Source organism: Balaenoptera ricei, chromosome 6, assembly GCF_028023285.1.
Source record: "Balaenoptera ricei isolate mBalRic1 chromosome 6, mBalRic1.hap2, whole genome shotgun sequence".
Lineage (NCBI taxonomy): Eukaryota > Metazoa > Chordata > Mammalia > Artiodactyla > Balaenopteridae > Balaenoptera > Balaenoptera ricei.
Window position 1 is genome coordinate 41,108,919 of NC_082644.1, and position 18,306 is coordinate 41,127,224.

Below are 18,306 nucleotides of genomic sequence, written 5' to 3' on the forward strand. Positions count from 1 at the left end.
ATCCATCACATCCTCCACTGCTGTTTTGTTAAGTAGATATTACTTCATTGCAACATGACCCTCCTGCAATAGGCAGATCTTTTTACAAAAACATGTGATTTTGTTGATTTTCGTCTCTTGCTTCAGGTTGCCCACAATCATCTCCAGGAGCTATTTTTCACAACAGCTCATGTTCATGCATGGGTTACCTCTTCACTGAGCCCAAACACACACACATATTACTTATTTAGAAACCTCATTTACACAATGATTATGATTACTCATCCCACATTTTATAACAAGCCCCTGCTAGTAGTAGCAGGTTGTACAGCACTTTTGCCTGTGATAGCCTTCCTCCCCCTCTCTATAATTCCAAAGCCCTGTTTTCAGATGTTTACATAAATAATATATCCAGCACAAAGTCTTTCTTAGTTCTGTCTTTTAAAAAATTGTGTGTATTTGAAAAATTCCCTGCATATTGAATGATATTTGTAACATACAGACAATTTAAAAGATAATTGTAAAGTAAAAAGACTAATCGGAAATCACTCATCTATCTACCAACTATCTTAAGAAATAGAATATCATCCATTGCATATAAATCCTCTGTGCACATCACCCTGCCTCTGTAATAGAGACCATCAATTGCCTGGCATTTATGAGAATGATTGTCCTGTTTTTACTTATAGTGTTACCATATATGCATGCAGCCTTAAAAATAGCTTCATTTTGCCTCTTTAAAAATTTTTGTGACTGGAATCATTCTGTACATATTATTTTGTGATTTGATCCTTTTGTTTAATATTGTTTGTGAGATGCACTGATGTTAAAGCATATGGTTGTGGTGCATTCATTTTAATTAATATATAGTATCCCATTGCATTAATACATCACAGTTTTTGTATTTATCAGGTTTATTATTGATAGACATTTAAGTTGTCCAATTTTGGCTTATTGCAAATAATGCTTCTATGAACAAATAGAGAAAACTTGGAAGTGAATGTTATTTGGGGAGGAAACATTTGAGTGTGTTCTTGGCTATACCGAGTTTGAAGTGCTTTGGGATATATAAGAGGAGATGTTGAGTATGTATAAGGATATAGGACTCTGGAGCTCAGAGCAGGATCTGCCTGGAGATGGAAGCTGGAGAAGCTATGGCCATGGTTGACATCCAGAGAGAGATTATAGTATGAGGGGAGAAGAGGCTCTTGCCTTTATCCTTGACAAGCACCAGTAGTCAATGATGAGATAGAGGAAGCCGAGTCTGCAAAAAAGAATGAGAAAGAATAGCCAAAGTGATATGAGGAAAACCAGAAGAATGTGGGTTTTTTTAAGAAATTTAAAAAAAAATTTTAAGAAACAGGCAGTAGTTAACAGTGTCCAGTGCTGCTTAAAGTATATATAAAATGGGGATTTTAGCATGTTTGTTGGATTTAGCTACTAACAATCATTAGTGACCTTCATGAGAATTGTTTTGGGGGAGTGACAGAGTAAAAAACCACACTGGCATAAAATGATAAATGAATGGAAAATAAGAAAATGGAGATAGAAAATAGAAATTTTTGTCTAGAAGGGCAGGAAAGAAAGATAAAGTGATCACTGGATAGGAACATGAGGTCAAAGGAGGCTTTCGGTTTTTCATCAATGAGACTTTTTTTATATTTAAATTTATTTATTTATTGTTGGCTGCATTGGGTCTTCGTTGATGCGCGTGGGCTTTCTCTAGTTGCAGCGAGCAGGGGCTACTCTTCGTTGCGATGAGTGGGCTTCTCATTGCAGTGGCTTCTCTTGTTGCAGAGCATGGGCTCTAGGCACACAGGCTTCAGTAGTTGTGGCACGCAGGCGTGGTAGTTGTGGCTCACGGGCTCTAGAGCGCAGGCTCAGTAGCTGTGGCGCACGGGCTTAGTTGCTCCGCGGCATGTGGGATCTTCCCAGACCAGGGGTTGAACTCGTGTCCCCTGCATTGGCAGGCGGATTCTTAACCATTGCACCACCAGGGAAGTTCCACATCAATGAGACTTGAACATGTTCAAATTCTAGTGAGAAGGATCCAGTTAAGACAGAATAATTGGATATATAAGATGGAAAATGTATAGGTGACAGCATATGGTTCTGGAAAAGGCTGGAGTTGATGGGATCCAAAGATGTATAATTGGCTTTTTTTTTTTAACATCTTTATTGGAGTATAATTGCTTTACAATGGTGTGTTAGTTTCTGCTGTATAACAAAGTGAATCAGCTATACATATACATATATCCCCATATCTCTTCCCTCTTGCGTCTCCCTCCCTTCCACCCTCCCTATCCCACCCCTCTAGGTGGTCACAAAGCACCTAGTTGATCTCCCTGTGCTATGCGGCTGCTTCCCACTAGCTATCAGTTTTACATTTGGTAGTGTATATATGTCCATGCCACTCTTACTCAGCCATAAAAAGAAATGAAATTGAGTTATTTGTAGTGAGGTGGATGGATCTAGAGTCTGTCATACAGAGTGAAGTAAGTCAGAAAAAGAAAAACAAATACCGTATGCTAACACATATATATGGAATCTTAAAAAAAAAAAATGGTCATGAAGAACCTAGGGGCAGGACAGGAATAAAGACGCAGACCTACTAGAGAATGGACTTGAGGACATGGGGAGGGGGAAGGATAAGCTGGGACAAAGTGTAACTGGCTTTTGAAAGGAAGAGAAATGCTAAACCAATGAAGGAGGAGTGGAGAAAGATGAAAAAATACATGAAAGGACATGGTAGTGGAGTGTTGAGCATGAGGTAGGAGGTAAGATCATTGGCTATGAGGAAAAGGGAAGTTGGAGCTATAAGGACATGTCTAGAGAAGAATGACACGGGTTTGAAAGCCATTCCAGAGAGTGTAGTGTGTTGGCCAGACAAATGTTAACAGGTTGCTGATCATTTGTTTAAAGTGTCAGTATATCGTGTGCCTTGTTCCAGTGCAAGGCCAGAGAATGTGGGTAACAATTTATGTGGATTCTGAGTATGACAGACAAGTGAGAAAGGATTTTGGGATACTGGCTAGATTACCAGTGAAATGGTAGATCATGGGATTTAAGCAATAAGAGAATAAAGCGAGTCTTTTGTGTATATATAGATACGTGCATGATATGCTGCAGTCAACACTGAGTCCCCAAAAGGTCTTGCTGCTGTCAAGAGTTATGCACTACATCCATCATAACTGTACTAAACACATTTCATATGTAAATAAATATGGGACATCTGGCCCTTGGGTAAAAAACATGAATAAAATGAAGAAATTAGAAGACTGTTGGTAGGAGTGTAAGCAAGACAGGTATTTGGAGGCGCTGATGAGACGGAAGAATGGTCACGGTGGGAGTAATTAGAAAAGTAGTTATAAGATGGGAGGAAAAGAAGTTAGGGTCTAAATGAGGGATGCCCTAGTTAGTAATTTCAGGGTATGACAAGGTCCAAGGCCGTCCTATTGGAGTAGGTGGCTAATGGGGTGCAGAGGAGAAGATCATAAGTTATAAGGAGAAGATCATAAGTTATAAGGTAAAAAACCCAAGGTCAGGGTGTTAGAGGGGTCATTGACTGGGCTACTGAAGTCACCCAGGATATTGTCAGGACTTAGGGTGAAGAAGAAGACTGTGATTGTGTACTAAGTCTTTCATGAATGGTGGTGAATGAGGGACAAGGGAAGTTAATGTGTAACAGCAAGGGTGGTAAATGATAACTCAGAGGAAGGGGAGAGGCTGTCATGCATGATGTGAGGGGAGGTGATAATTGTTGGCAAGCGATGATGGGGAGCACAGAGGACAAAAAAATCTCTGTCCTGATTTTGAGCTACATGACAGTGACAGAATGAACAGTCTGCACTTATGAGGGGTGTAGGAAAATATTTGCAGCGGGGCGGGGCGGGGGAGGTCTCCCTTAAGGCAAGGCAGAGGGATTAAGCAAAGAACATATACATTCATAGAGGATTTAGTGTTTGGAGCAGTATTTCCATAGAGCTCAGCTCAAGGGTTTAGATGGAGTGGGGCAGGGATGGGCTGAGTCCAGGGCCCAGAAGTACCAAGCAGAAGGGATGAGGGTGGAGGAGAGAATGGATGGCCAGAGATGCATTCTCTGGGTATTCCTGGTGAAAATGCAAGGTGGGTTTTCAGTTAATCTCTTTGAAAAGAGGGGGCAATCGGCGATGGACTTCTAAGAGAAGTCATGTCCAGATGACTTCTCTTAGATGATGTTGGTCTAAGAAGCTGCAGTTTCTGCACTCACTTGGCCTTCAGTGGTGTTCTTCTAGGCTGCAATCCTGCAGCCAGCATGGGATGCTGTAAAACCCTTACTGTTATTCAGCCTTATAATCAAAATTCCTGGTTATGATTGGTTTCAGCTTTTATATCGTATATCTGACTTACTTGTCATAAGTTGGCTGGGATCTATTGATATAATAATGCAGCCATATACTTCCATAGTGTTTACAGACTTTAGAACAATTTTAAGGTACTTTCAGTCAAGCACATAATCCCATATAATGCCATGCATTTTACTTTTATAAAAACAAAGTTTTCCCTTATGGTTTCTTCACAATTAAAACTAGGAGAATTTTTTTTTTAGTTTTTTTGATGTGGACCATTTTTAAAGTCTTTATTGAATTTGTTACAATATTGCTTCTGTTTTATGTTTTGGTTTTTTTGGCCATGGAGCATGTGGGATCTTAGCTCCCCGACCAGAGATCAAACCCGCACCCCCTGCATTGGAAGGCGAAGTCTTGTCCCAACTCTAAGACAATTTTATTGTGGGTTAATAATTTTTGTAAGATCAATTGGTTTATCAAGTGGAAACAAAAAACACATTGAGGGGGTTTAAGATGTGAAAAATAAGCTTGGGGAGTGAGAGGCAAGGTGTACCCTTTGTCAGTTTTCAGTGATCCTGAATGGGTGAAGTTGAAACTAATTTTAGCAGGTGGTTCTTCATGCTTCATTTTTCATGCTTCATTCTTTAGACTTGATGATGGCTTCCCTCCATTCTTTATTTTTCCACTTTTAACATAGTGTTCCTCAGTGCAAGAGTCTATATTCTCCCATTTAGCTTTGTGACTTTTCGAGATTAGGTGGAAGTGGCAGATATTGTGAACAGTTGGCTGGTTTGGCCTTGGAAGTAGCAAAAGAGGTAGAAATAGAATGACGTGTTGAAACTTAGCATCTTGCAGATGCTCAAGCTTGAGTGAGCTACATAACAGCTCCTGAACCCCATTTTTCTCCCTGTTAACAATGAAAGTTATAATATCCATTTACTTGGAACAAGATAGGCATTCAATAAGTGTGAGGCTTTCATTTCTTCCTCTTAGCTGAACAGTAGTTTACACTTAGCCCTCAAATGAAGTTTGAAAGTATAGGAAGGATATAAAGAGGTCTTTTGTCCAAGGCAAACTAATCTTGGTAGTGGGCAAGTCTTAAAGAATGTGATGTGTTTTATTTTACACTTTCTGGATATCCTGATACTAGTTTGGGCAGATAAATGTTTTTAGAGAGCTAACAACATTTTAATATCACTGTAAGTATAGTGAAGTACACAAAATTAAATAAGGGGTTTGCAAGTTGATGCCATATACCAAGAGATTAATCGTTTGAGAAATGCAGAATTCTTTGGTCAGATGAAGCAAAAAAAAATTTCAGAATTTGTCATTGAGATGTTCTTTTTATGGGAAGAAAAAGGACATAATTCTTTGTAGTTTTAATGGAATGATACCACCAAGTATATTTGTGTAGATGCATCCTCTCTCCTTTCCTTTAGCAGACACACTGATTATCAAGTGCTCTGTTGCTGTATATTAAGTAAAGTGTCTTTAAACAGCATTTTGATGAAAGGATCTTTAATATTGTTCATCTCCTTTTATCGCACAGACTAACTCAATATTTCTTGCAGTCTCTTTCAGAGGCTTTACAGATGGTATAAAAAAAAGACTAGAATTGCTTCTTTTTAAATTTCCTCTGTTGATTGTTTTATAGTTATGGAGTTATGGTTCACAGTTTGTTTTTTAAAGGATTCTTTATTTCTTTCAACAAGAATGATGAATTTGGGGAAAGAGTTTTCTCAAGCAAAAAGTTGGTCACTTTATGGAAACTTTAAGGAAAGACTTACATAAATTTAATACTTAGAATGTGCCTAAAGAGAAATCCATTGATACCATTAAAATCAATATATTTCCTTTTCCTTCTGTTGATAAGTTTTATAGGAATTTTCACACCAAGATTTCTAAGTGATGTGTTTGAAGGATTGTTTCATCAATTCGGTAGAGAAATGTCATCTTGCCCTTGTTTCTGAATGACATTTTAACCTCACTAATTAAGCAACCTCCATCACTATTCAGTGAAGCTCTCTTGAGAGTAAAGGGCCTTTGATTAGGGAAACTCTCTAATTGGATAGGACCTCTCATCATAAAACAGTCAAAACATATTGATTATAGTTTTACCATTAGGACTTCCATTGCTTAAAACAAATGGCTTATAACAAGAATTAGATTGACCTAAGTCAATTTTAGCCTGGAGATATTTGGAACCATTAAAAAAAAGATCAAGTAATCTTAGCATTCCAAGAGTCTATGGAAAGAGGGTGGGCTTTTGATTCATGATAGCAAAAATAAATGTTGTACAGTCGATTTTAGGTTTTAACATAATAGCAATCCTCCAATGATTACTAATGTCTAATACTCCTTTTCTTTATGTCTCTCAACTTACATTTAAACATTTTTATTATGAAAATATTTATGCACGAAAGAATACACAAAAGAAGAACTGTATAATGAATTCCCATGTATGTCACCCAGCTTCAATAATTACCAATATTTTTTCAATCTTATGTCATCAATCTTCTCCCCCTTTTTGTTTGTTTGCTGGAATAATTTAAACCAAATCCCCCATATTATCATTTCACCCATAAACACTTTAGTATTCACCTCTGTCAATCTGTTTTTATGCTGTTAGAATAACTGTAAATGCTAAAACTTACATAGTGCTTTATAGTTCTAGACTGCTTTATACCATTAGGTTATCACAAAAATTTGATAGGTGTTATCACCACTATTTAGCAGATTTTTAAAAAGAGGTTTGAGTGGTTAAATGACATTATCAGGGGCTACTAAATAGTGACAATGTGTTTCAATCCTGGGTCTCATAAATATATAAGTCAGTTTTATACTCTGTAGCAGATATGACCATACCAAGTAAAAGTCTATTCCTTGGGTATTTGACTTCAACTGCTCTGGGCAGAGGCTCCCTTCTTTTGGTCTTATGATACCTGTGGACCAACTAAAGAGTGAGCATAGCCAGAGGGAAGTGGCCATTAGAGATGTGTGTCAAGCATGTCTTTTTATTCTGATGTTTTGACATCTGGGGCTTTGCTGACCCTGGAGAGACTGCCCTTCCGAGGGCTCCAATTCCTAGAGATAGTAAAGGACTCACTTGCAAGTGTGACTTGCATATGCAAACCAACCAATGCAATGCCCATATTCCCCAACCATCTCCTTTACCTAGCTCTTACACTCCAGGCCACTATCTGCAAATCCTAACCACCCCAAGGCCAGGTACCCAACTAGGGACAGCCCCTGTGCCCTAGAGCCCACCAAAATTATTCACTCCAGCCCATCCTAAACCTGCTTACTCTGTCTCACCCATTCCTTCCAGTGGAAACCACAATAAAAGCTCTTGCCCACATTTTCCCCTCACTCCTTTGCCTTCGTGACCCTGGTGCCAGTGTGGTGTGGCATGACCCCTCCTCTTGGGAATGTAACAAACTCTGTTTTCAGTGGCAATCATCTCCTGATCTGTTGGCCTTGCCATATCTGGATAATAATAAAATCTACATTTTAAAACAAGATGGTAAAGGCTGAGTAAACATTCTGGGACTTAATATCAAGGCTTACTGCTGGAAGATCTGACAAGCTTAGTTGGAAGAGGTGACAGTCCTAGGTCGGGTAATTGGGTTGGAGATCAAACTCTAAAAGAATAGCAGAAGGGGATGGCAGTGAGGTCAACAGCACGTGAAAGGCATCATAATTGAATGGCAATAGGCAATTATTCAGTTATCTTGCTAGCTTCCCAAGATGGGCTGAATTCCAGGGGGAATTATATTTTTTTCTTAGGTATGCATATCATCTCAGGTATGAATACATTCCCCTAGGACTGTAGGAAGGCAGTGTTCCCTCACACCCTGATGTTGATACCTCCCCAATAGTTCTTCCCTTAGGCCCCCATTCCTGCATATCCCATCCAGTCTTGCAATACCTTCAGAAGTGCTAGGGTGGGCTCCAGGCATTTGTATTTCTAACAAGTTACTGCTGGTTCAGGAACCACATTTGGAGAGCTGCTACCTTAGGTAATCATTCAACTGAAAAGCATACAAAAAGAGGGGCTAGTGGGAGTTTCCTGGTTCCTTCAGAAGCAATTCATGGGCTTGCAGTCTTATACCAAGTAGACAATGTTATTACTTACTATCTTGCCTGTGACCTTACTATGACCTGAAATTTTCTAGGTCACAGTAGTAACTCAAGTCAGACAAATATGTGTGAAAAATACACCAATAGCACCAGCTGCTAGAATAGGGACACAAATATCTGCAAGCCTTCATGCTTTAAAACAATCAGACAGGTTTTATATGTTCTGTAATTTGAGGGTGACAGGTGGTTCCATATTTTTTGTACTATCAATTTGTAAGAAATGTGAAAATATTTTTGATAAACCTATAGGCTATCCTGTAATTTAGGTGTTACTAACATGATCTAAGGTAGTGCTGCTTCTACTGTAATCTGCCTTTGACCATATATACTATTGCTGATTTTAGTGTGTTGATATTGTAGATCCTCCTTATTCATGGATTCCGTATTTGAAAATATGCCAACTTGCTAAAATTTATTTGTAACCCCAAAATCAATACTGTGGTGCTTTCCTGGTCATTTATGGACATTTGCAGAGAGGTGACAAATTTGAGTTGCCCAAGGTGCATGTTCTCAGCTGGGATCCAATAGGGTGAGGTTCTGCCCTCTTGTTTCAGCTCTCCTACTATAAGGAAGTAACCTTTTCATGGTCCATTTAGTGCAGTGTTTTTCACATTTTTGTACTGTTTATTAGTGATCTTGCTATTTAAAATGGCCTCCAAACATACTACTAAAGTGCTGTCTAGTATTCCTGAGGGCAAGAGGGCTGTGATGTGCCTTGTAAGAAAATATGTGTCAAATTAGCTTTGTTTGGGCATGAGTTGTAGTCCTGTTGGCCATGAGTTCGGTGTTAGTGAATCAATAATATATGTTAAGTAAAGTGTCTTTAAACAAAAACACACATAAAACAAGGTTATGTATTAATCAGTTGACAAAAATGTTATGACCAGATGCTCACAGGAATCTAACCCTGTATTTCCTTAAGAGCAATGACTGAGTATTTGCTAATCCAGTGTTTGCAGCAGCTTCACAGAACATAACTACCATGAATAAGGAAAATCAACATGGCTTGGATTTGCTGAGGGTACCACGCTTAGTGAATTTTGTTCATCCGTTTATTAAATTTACTAATTCATTTCATGTTATTAGCACTGTTTGTTCACTGCTCAAGTATAGTATTAAAATGCAGACTTTCCACCATAAAAAATTTAAAATGTCACTCAGGTGACTTCAGAGATCTGCTCAAGTACGTGGATCAGGGAACATAGTATGATACTTCACTGATTTTTTTTCCTTCCTTAGTCTCCACAAAATAGAAGTATTTGGCTGCCTTGCTCTTACCGCCGGGAGTGTGGGCTTCCTGGCCCTGCAATGTCCACACCTTTGGGCCCTGAATATTGGGAGAGTCCCCAAGGTTTCTGAGGCCTGCCTGGTCAGGAGCCTAGAGAACTTATGAGAAGTAACTGCACTTAATGTTGCTGGCCTCAAAATGGTGAGACTTCTTGGACTCAGACTGACTTTTTCATTGGTTTCCATGTTCCTAAGTTTTCAGAACATAAAGCCAATAATGCTTCCATGTCTTTCCCACCTCATCATGAAGTAGTGCTCTGAAATGTGCACTTTAGTGGGGAAAGAATCCCAGAGTACCTGTGTGATAGAAAGGGTTTGGACACTGCTCCATTTCTTCTACTCAAGAGAAGAAATATTTGAAACTGTTTTCCTGAGGAAACATTGCTATTTGGTTATGGAATAGGTAGGCAATAGTTCTAAAAGTTGACCTATTAACTGGATCTTTTGCCACTTTTCTAACTGAACTAATATTTACAATAATTCAATAAAACTGTTAAACAAATAAGAGATAATGATAACAGCTATTATTTATTGAGCCCCTTCCATGTTCCAGGAACACTTATTACACACATTATTTCATCAGCTTCCCATCTTCCCTGTGTGAGAAGTAGCATTGTCCCCAATTTACAGGTAGAGTCATTGAGGTTCTGGGAGTTGAAAGAGGAATGGTACAGGACCCAGGTTTGCTGGTTTCCCCCCACTGTATTCACTTGGCTTCTGTCTATGTGGAAGGAGAAGGGAGTCTGTCTTCTCCCTCAGATATGATTAGCCAGAAGGTGATGTGACAATGGGACAGGCTGATTTTCACAAATTAAATGTTAATTGCAATTCTGTGAATTTGGAGTGGATAGTACTTCTGCTGAGAACAGATTGTTATCATGCTTTTTTTTTTAAATTAATTAATTAATTAATTTTTGGCTGTGTTGGGTCTTCGTTTCTGTGCGAGGGCTTTCTCCAGTTGCGGCGAGCGGGGGCCACTCTTCATCGCGGTGCGCGGGCCTCTCACTGTCGCGGCTTCTCGTTGCGGAGCACGGCTCCAGACGCGCAGGCTCAGTAGTTGTGGCTCACGGGCCCAGTTGCTCCGCGGCATGTGGGATCCTCCCAGACCAGGGCTCAAACCCGTGTCCCCTGCATTAGCAGGCGGATTCTCAACCACTGCGCCACCAGGGAAGCCTGTTATCATGCTTTTTGATACTGGTTGATTAGGAGCCAGTGAAAAGATGTTCTGACATAAGCAGTTGAATTACAATTTTTATGTTCTCCGTTTTCTCTTCTACTAGGTTCATCTTGGGCTCTGAAGTGTTCTTGCCTTAAACTGAATGCATTAATGAGAGAAGAACAATACTACATTTCTTCTTTTTAATCAAAATGTCATGTCTTTGAAAGGAATTCTTCTTTAGAAGTTGACAGTCTGCTCTTAGCTTGCTTGACGAAGTGTTTAGGTATGTTTGGGGAAGTCTTTCACAAACTCAAAATTTTGGGAAGAAATCAGCTTTCATTCTTAGCCTCTTTTCACTCAGAACAGCAAACTCACACAACAGCAGTAGCTTAATCTTACTCAATTTCTAGGCATTCAACTCTAATCCATGAAGAGCTCCTAAATAAGCATTATATGTACCATGTTGGATTACTCGATATCCTAAATAAGATGATGGATACCATACAAGGGCAGAGCCTATTGCTTAAATTATTTGAGTCTAATTTAATAAATGCTGTATTACTATCGTATTCGAGTTTCCTTAGTTATTAATCTAAGCACAATACCAGATAAACACTCTCTGATTTATATATTCAAATGGGGATTCTGTAGATTCTGGCACTAAAACAGATATGCAAGAGCACAGATTTGGAGACCAGCCCCAAAAGGTCTTTGGGGCTCTAAGTGTTGATCATGAAGCAAAACACAGTTCCTGGTACGTGGCCAGTGCTCTGTATATCTTCTTTGGAAAAGTGTCTATTCAGATTCTGAAAGAGTTTGACATTTTCTTCATATGAAATTTCCTTAAAGTGTGGATCACCTGAGTGAAAAAATAACTTAGTATAACATGGTATCCTGGACAGGGTCTCTCCTGTGATTTTCCATCTTTTCATGTCCTGGAAAGTCAAAGACCCTTTGTGATACTCCCTGAATGTGAAGCTTTGCAATAAGTTCTTAAGAGAGTCACCATGGAAGAAGGGCATGCTTTCTTTGCTCCTGAGAATGTAGCCTTTGTGGTCTAGATGGAGTCAAGGTTTGAAAAATGAGCTTTTGTACTCCCTTATATAGACAGTATAAGTATATATGTGCACTTAAATCAGACTATAATGGGTAAAGAGAATAAATATTACAGCTAATTATAATATATACATAGATGAATAGATGATGGAACATAGATACAGAAAATGTAATGACAGAGATAGAGATATAAGGATGGGTGAAGGATATAGAGCACTTGATTTTCCCTTCTTTGTGGGTTTGTACGTGCACATGTATATAAAGAAATAGGGCTTCCAAGATCCTGCTCTATTATAAATGGTGAAAGGAAATAATTGGGTCTGTGTTCAATGCCTAGCACCATCCTAATTAAAATTAGGTGCTTATTAATGATTTTTTTAATATAATGATGAGATTAGGGAGATAAATAAAATCTTTCTGTTAATAGAACACTATATAGTCATTAACTTGATGGTCAAAAATAAAAACTAAATGAGCAGTGGTTAAAATATGCAGAAAACTGGGGCTTCCCTGGTGGCGCAGTGGTTGAGAATCTGCCTGCCAATGCAGGGGACACGGGTTCGAGCCCTGGTCCGGGAAGATCCCACATGCCGTGGAGCAACTAGGCCCGTGAGCCACAATTACTGAGCCTGTGCATCTGGAGCCTGTGCTCCGCAACAAGAGAGGCCGCGATGGTGAGAGGCCCGCGCACCGCGATGAAGAGTGGCCCCCGCTTGCCGCAACTGGAGAAAGCCCTCGCACAGAAACGAAGACCCAACACAGCCATAAATAAATAAATAAATAAATAAAAACTTAAAAAAAAAAAAAAAAAAAAAGAGCTTTACAATTTGCTTAATCATTAAAAAAAAAAAAAAAATGCAGAAAACTCATATAAAATCTTGGGGTTAACCATAGATTAGATTTGATTTTCCTACACTTATTAGGTTCCAGTTTGGTACATTTTGATTCTTTATAGCATATCAATTTCTTAGTGTTTCATAACTTGTTTCATTCTAATAATAATTTAAAGCTCAACCTATGAGGCCTAAACTTTTCATTCATTTTAGAATCTTACAGCTAATTCCATTTTACATCATTAGTTTATCAAGGTCTCTCTTACTTGCAGATTTTATTAATAAAGAACCTGATGCTTGCATCAAATGACTAACTCTTACCAGTTTACTACTCAACTGAAAATGCTTTGGAAAAGGTATGGGCTTTGGAACCCTCACCTCTAGATTTGACTGTTACCTTCACTTTGTACATAGGGACAGCCTCAACAAGACATTACTTCCCATACCCACAATTTCCTTATTTGTAAAATGGGGATATTAACATCTATTTTGTAGGACTATGTCAAGGTTTAGAGCTAACGCATATAAAATGCCTAGCTCAGAATCAGACACACCTTAGGCAGTCCTCAAATGAAAACTACTAATATGATGATGATGATGATTATAACACAGCTGGAAAAAAATGAACATTTTAATTTCTAACACTCTTGATTCATTGCCCCATCTTCTCTGTGCAGAGAGACCTGTGCTTGAAAACAAATTCTATTTGCTTCCTCCTGTAGGTGAGGGATCAGATCGTCCATCTTGTCGTCACAATGTCCTAAACTGGACAGTCTGGTCCTCAGCTCCTGCTGTCAGGTAACCGACCTTAGCTTGGTGAAAATCAGCACCCATCTACAAACCCTCAGGTACTTCCTCCTCTGTGGGATCCTAACCAGACCCCAGGAAAGTAGTTACATAACTCTTTAGGCCTGTGGCTCTGGTCTTTTGACTTTTCTTTATTTAAACCACTGGAATAACCAATACACTTGTGTCAACGGAGGAATGAATTAGAAGCCGGGATTCTGCCTGATACATTTTTGTGTCTTTGGCAGAGCAGCCAGCATCATTCTGTGGGGTGACCTGACCCATCATCACTGACTGGAATAGAATCAAACAGAAAGGAATGGATGCATGATTTGGGGACGTGTGAGAATTTGTTTGACCAAAGATTTTTTGGAAGGACCAATTTAGGATATGATTTCAACAACAGAACTGTGACCATTCTGAATTCCTAATGGGCCAAAATATCAATAAATAGTTCTACCACTTCTTTCTTTCACCATCAAAAATAAGCAAGAGCTGGGACAGTGTGAAGAGGTAAGGGAAGGCAGAGTGGTCTCAGAGGAAATGCACTCCATGACAGAAGCCCACGTACCCACGAGCATTCACCAGAGAAAGACGTAGCATGAAAGGTGGTGTTCTAATGGGTCTGAGCCACAGCACTAGTTGCTTAGTTAATTCCCATTTCATGATACTTTGCCCCAAAATTACAGAGCTTTTAATCCCAAATTATAAGCTGCAAAGACAATGGGGAAAACTTTGTACCTTTATACAATCTAGTGTTATTAGCCTCTGTTTTATTGGCTGTTGCTGCATATGAAAACCATCCTGGAATTCAGTGGTGTGAAGTAACCATTTCATTAGACAGATTGTGCGGTTTGTGAATTTGGACAGTGCATAGGAGGGATAGCTTGTCTCTTTTCCTCCATGTCTGGGGCCTCAGCTGGGAAGACTCAAAGGCTGGGTCTAGAATCATCTGGAGGTTCCTTGACTCACATGTCTGGCATCTGGACAGGGGTGACTTGAACTCTGGACTCAGCTGATAGTATCAACTGAAGAACCCACAGATGACCTTTCCTTATGGTTTGGGCTTCCTCACAGCATGGAGGCCTCAGGATAGTAAAACTCCTTACATGGCAGCTCAGGTCTCCAGCATGAGTGTCCCAGGAAACAAGAAGGAAACTGCATCATGCTGTATGAACTAGCTTCAGAATTCATGTAGTTTCATTTCCTCTCAACTGTATTGATTGAAGTAGTAACAAGTGTGCCCAGTTTGATAGGGGAGGGCACATAGATCTCAACTCTCAATAGGAAGAATATCAAAAACTTTTGTGGCCATTAAAAAAAAAAAAGGTCACTGCCCATTCTATAGTTGAGGCATCTAAAAGTCAGAAGGTATCAATAACTTGCCATGTAAAGTCTAAATAAATTATAGACTTGGAATTTTTGAGCTGAAGAAAACCTTAAAGATCCCCTAATCCAAACACTTGTTTAAATAATGAGGATGTTATCAAGAACCAGAGAGATGCCATGACTTTCCCAAGCTCACACAACTGTGTAACGGCAGGGCTGGGATTAGATCCCAGGTCATCTGACCAACAAGTGCTCTCCCCACCACGCAGAATGAGTATCAGCAACTGGGTGACACCCACTCCAAACAAGTCTCTCACTCATGGAAGAGAACTTTGGAAAGGCAAATGACACCAGCAGTAGCATCAAAGACTGCAGAAAATAGTAACCGCCACCACTCCTGAAAACATGAGGGACAGAGTAACAGCTGGGAAATCCATCAATATCACACCTCTTGAATAATATTGCCTTCTATTTGATTAGCAATATATCTCTTTCACAGAGATACATGTTTAATCACAATAATAACTAGATGTTAAACAGTTGTTCCCATTTTTTTTTCCCCCAAGGGAAACTGGGGATCAGAGGAATTCAATAACTTGTCCAAATTTGCCTAATTAGTAAATGGCATGTAGGCCTCCTCATCAAGTCATCTGGCTGCACATCCTATGCTATTTTTTCCTAAATAGGAAAACTGTTTCAATATTTAATGTGCAACATACAGAGTTAGGGGTATCCTGGTTCTATGAAAGTTTGTATTGTAAGAGGGAAGGGGGTGAATGTCATGGAATGCATCATAGCACAAGGACACAAAGCCAGCAGTTATGACTCCAGCACCTGAGCTCATCTAGTGAACTTTCCACTTCCCAAGCATGTCCTCTTTCCTTCAGAAGAAGGGAAAAGGAGTAACAGGCAAGCAATTCCATTCCTGCTGTCAGCAGTGCACCCCGTGTTACAGGCTCCTACCCACAGCTCCCAGCCAAGCCAAGCAGAGTCTTTCAGAGATGGGTATTTACTTCCTTCGAGAAGCAAGGCAGGTAAGGTGTGGTGCCTTCTGGACATAAGACCTTAGAGGAGAAGACCCTGGAGGTGATGTTTGTCTCATAAGCTTGAAGGGTTGTTAACTGACTCCACAAGGTGATTTTAGAGATGGAAGGAAAACGGGGATTAATAATATAAAATATAAATAATAGAAACAATAAAAAGTTAATAATATAGTTATTGTTATTATTATGTCTGTGTAGATGTTTATGTACAAGTTCTTCTCTATTCTGAAAGCTGAAGCTATTTTTGCTCTTGCAAAAATTTGGCAATGATTTCTCAAATAGTTTTTCGTTTAGAAAAGTCTTTATTCTATTTTTTGATTTTGATATTTAAAAATATTTAAACGAAAGCAGCAAAAACACTAGAACTCTATTTGAACTCTGATCATGGAAATCTCATTTATATTGTCTTTAGCACCTTTTTTTTAAAGATTTTTTTGATGTGGACCATTTTTAAAGTCTCTATTGAACTTGTTACAATATTGCTTCTGTTTTATGTTTTGGTTTTTTGGCCAAGAGGCATGTGGGATCTTAGCTCCCCACCCAGGTATCAAACCCGCACCCCTTGCATTGGAAGGCAAAGTCCTAACCACTGGACCTCCAGGGAAGTCCCTTTAACACCTTTTTAAAATAACTCTCATGATCAGAACATTCTGTGAAAATCTAGATAAGGCTAAACTTGTTTAAATGCTTAGAGCTCATGGTACTTAACCATGTAGATGTGGGGAGCACAGAAGACAGAGCCCTTTCTCTATTTAGGAAACTGAGACTTGGGGCAATGCACAATGTGATTTGAAGCATATGTGTCTTCTTTATAGCGGCAAATTCCATTGAAATGGCCTCTCCTCTCAGCTAGTTAGTTAAATATGAAGCTAATGTTTCTCCACATAAAAGTGCACCAACTGTTGTCCTGCTAGCTAGGAGAAGGGTAACGGAGTGTGCCAATTTGTGAAAAGCCCTGACTAAATCCTTTTAAATTAAACTCTACAGGTATCCTGATGTGAGTGGATGTCAAAAGATAACTAAGGCAGGAATCCATGCATTGCCAAGAAGCTGCCACCAGCTCAAGTATCTGGACCTAAGCTCTACAGGGATAAGCAAAAGAAGGTAGGAATTTTGCAGATTATCCTTTTTTATCCAGTTTAAGAACTTGAATCATGAGTTTATCCATTTCAGCTTATCATTTTAAGGGCACCTGTGAGTGTGTAATGTAGATTATGATATGATGGGCCAAAAGGAATCTCTATAGATGCTAAATGAAAATATGAATGGAGATTTATCCAATCAACTGAGGGGAAAGTTGTTTGCCAAGAGGGATATATACCAATGATATATTGTATATAGTCTGGTATGAACTACTACACAAACTTGGAATTATAATATGGTAATAATTATTTACTTTTCTAATTAATTGCTCATTTAAGCAATTCCTGCTTCATTTATAGGAAATCTATTTTCTTCCTCTTTGGTCTGCCCCTTCGCTAAATTATACTGGGACCCTGGAGGCTTACACAGTCGCAAGAGGAGGGAGGGTCTATCCAGCTTCACCCAAGTGAGGAGACTACAAGCTCATGAGTCCACTACTGCCCTTGCTTCCTGCTGCCACAAAGGGAGATGCTAAAAGTCATCCTTCATGGTTCAATAGATTCCAGGGTCCCCTGATGCAGTGATACTTAGGGAACTAGATCTCCATTGAAGCCAACTGGGCTCTTTGAGGGAGAATAGTCTCAATACCTCAGTTTGATGCAGCGTGCCCCAAGACTGGGGTCTCAAGATTGTACCAATTGGTGTTTAGTTCCTTCAGTTCCCTTACACAGCTACCTCACAGGGTATTGGTTGACTGATTACAGCTGGTTCTGACACCTGTCAAATCATGGTTCCTGAACCGTCATCTTCCTTTCCCCCCAAGTCAGCATTTCTTTCTAAACTCTCAAGTCATTATCTCCCTTCCCCAGGGTATTGGAACTAATAGACTGATGGAGGCTTGAGTCATTTCAAAGGGCCCATCTGAGGGAGATTCTCATTTATGCTTGGGCATGGGGCTACCTCCACTAAAATGTTAAGTAAAGTCAAATGTACAATGTAAGAAACAAGCAATTGTGAGTATCATTGTCAGGGTGCATGTCATTCTTGTAAGTAATGTTTATTAGCCAGAACCCTTGTTCAAACAGCAATGTATAATCAGGTATAATTGACCCATTTAAAGTTTAGAAGTGCCAGGCCCAGATGGGAGGTAACGACTAGCCAGATTCTCCTTTTTAAATACTTTCATTATGTTTTGGTCACGTTCGCTAATAATCAGGATTCTTTAAAAAGAAATCTCAGTATTAAGGAAATATAATGACTCGCTATGTCTCTTTTATACTGTC

At 39.3% G+C, this 18,306-nt stretch overlaps 1 protein-coding gene across 1 annotated transcript in view; it reads left to right on the plus strand.

Moving 5' to 3' along the window:
• The window catches only part of RASEF (RAS and EF-hand domain containing), a 226,647-nt gene that overhangs the window by 92,497 nt on the left and 115,844 nt on the right, over positions 1-18,306 (plus strand). The window contains exons 4-5 of the mRNA XM_059924555.1: positions 13,505-13,580; positions 16,928-17,044. Coding sequence (XP_059780538.1) covers positions 13,505-13,580; positions 16,928-17,044 — 193 coding nt within the window. The remainder of the gene's footprint in view (positions 1-13,504; positions 13,581-16,927; positions 17,045-18,306) is intronic.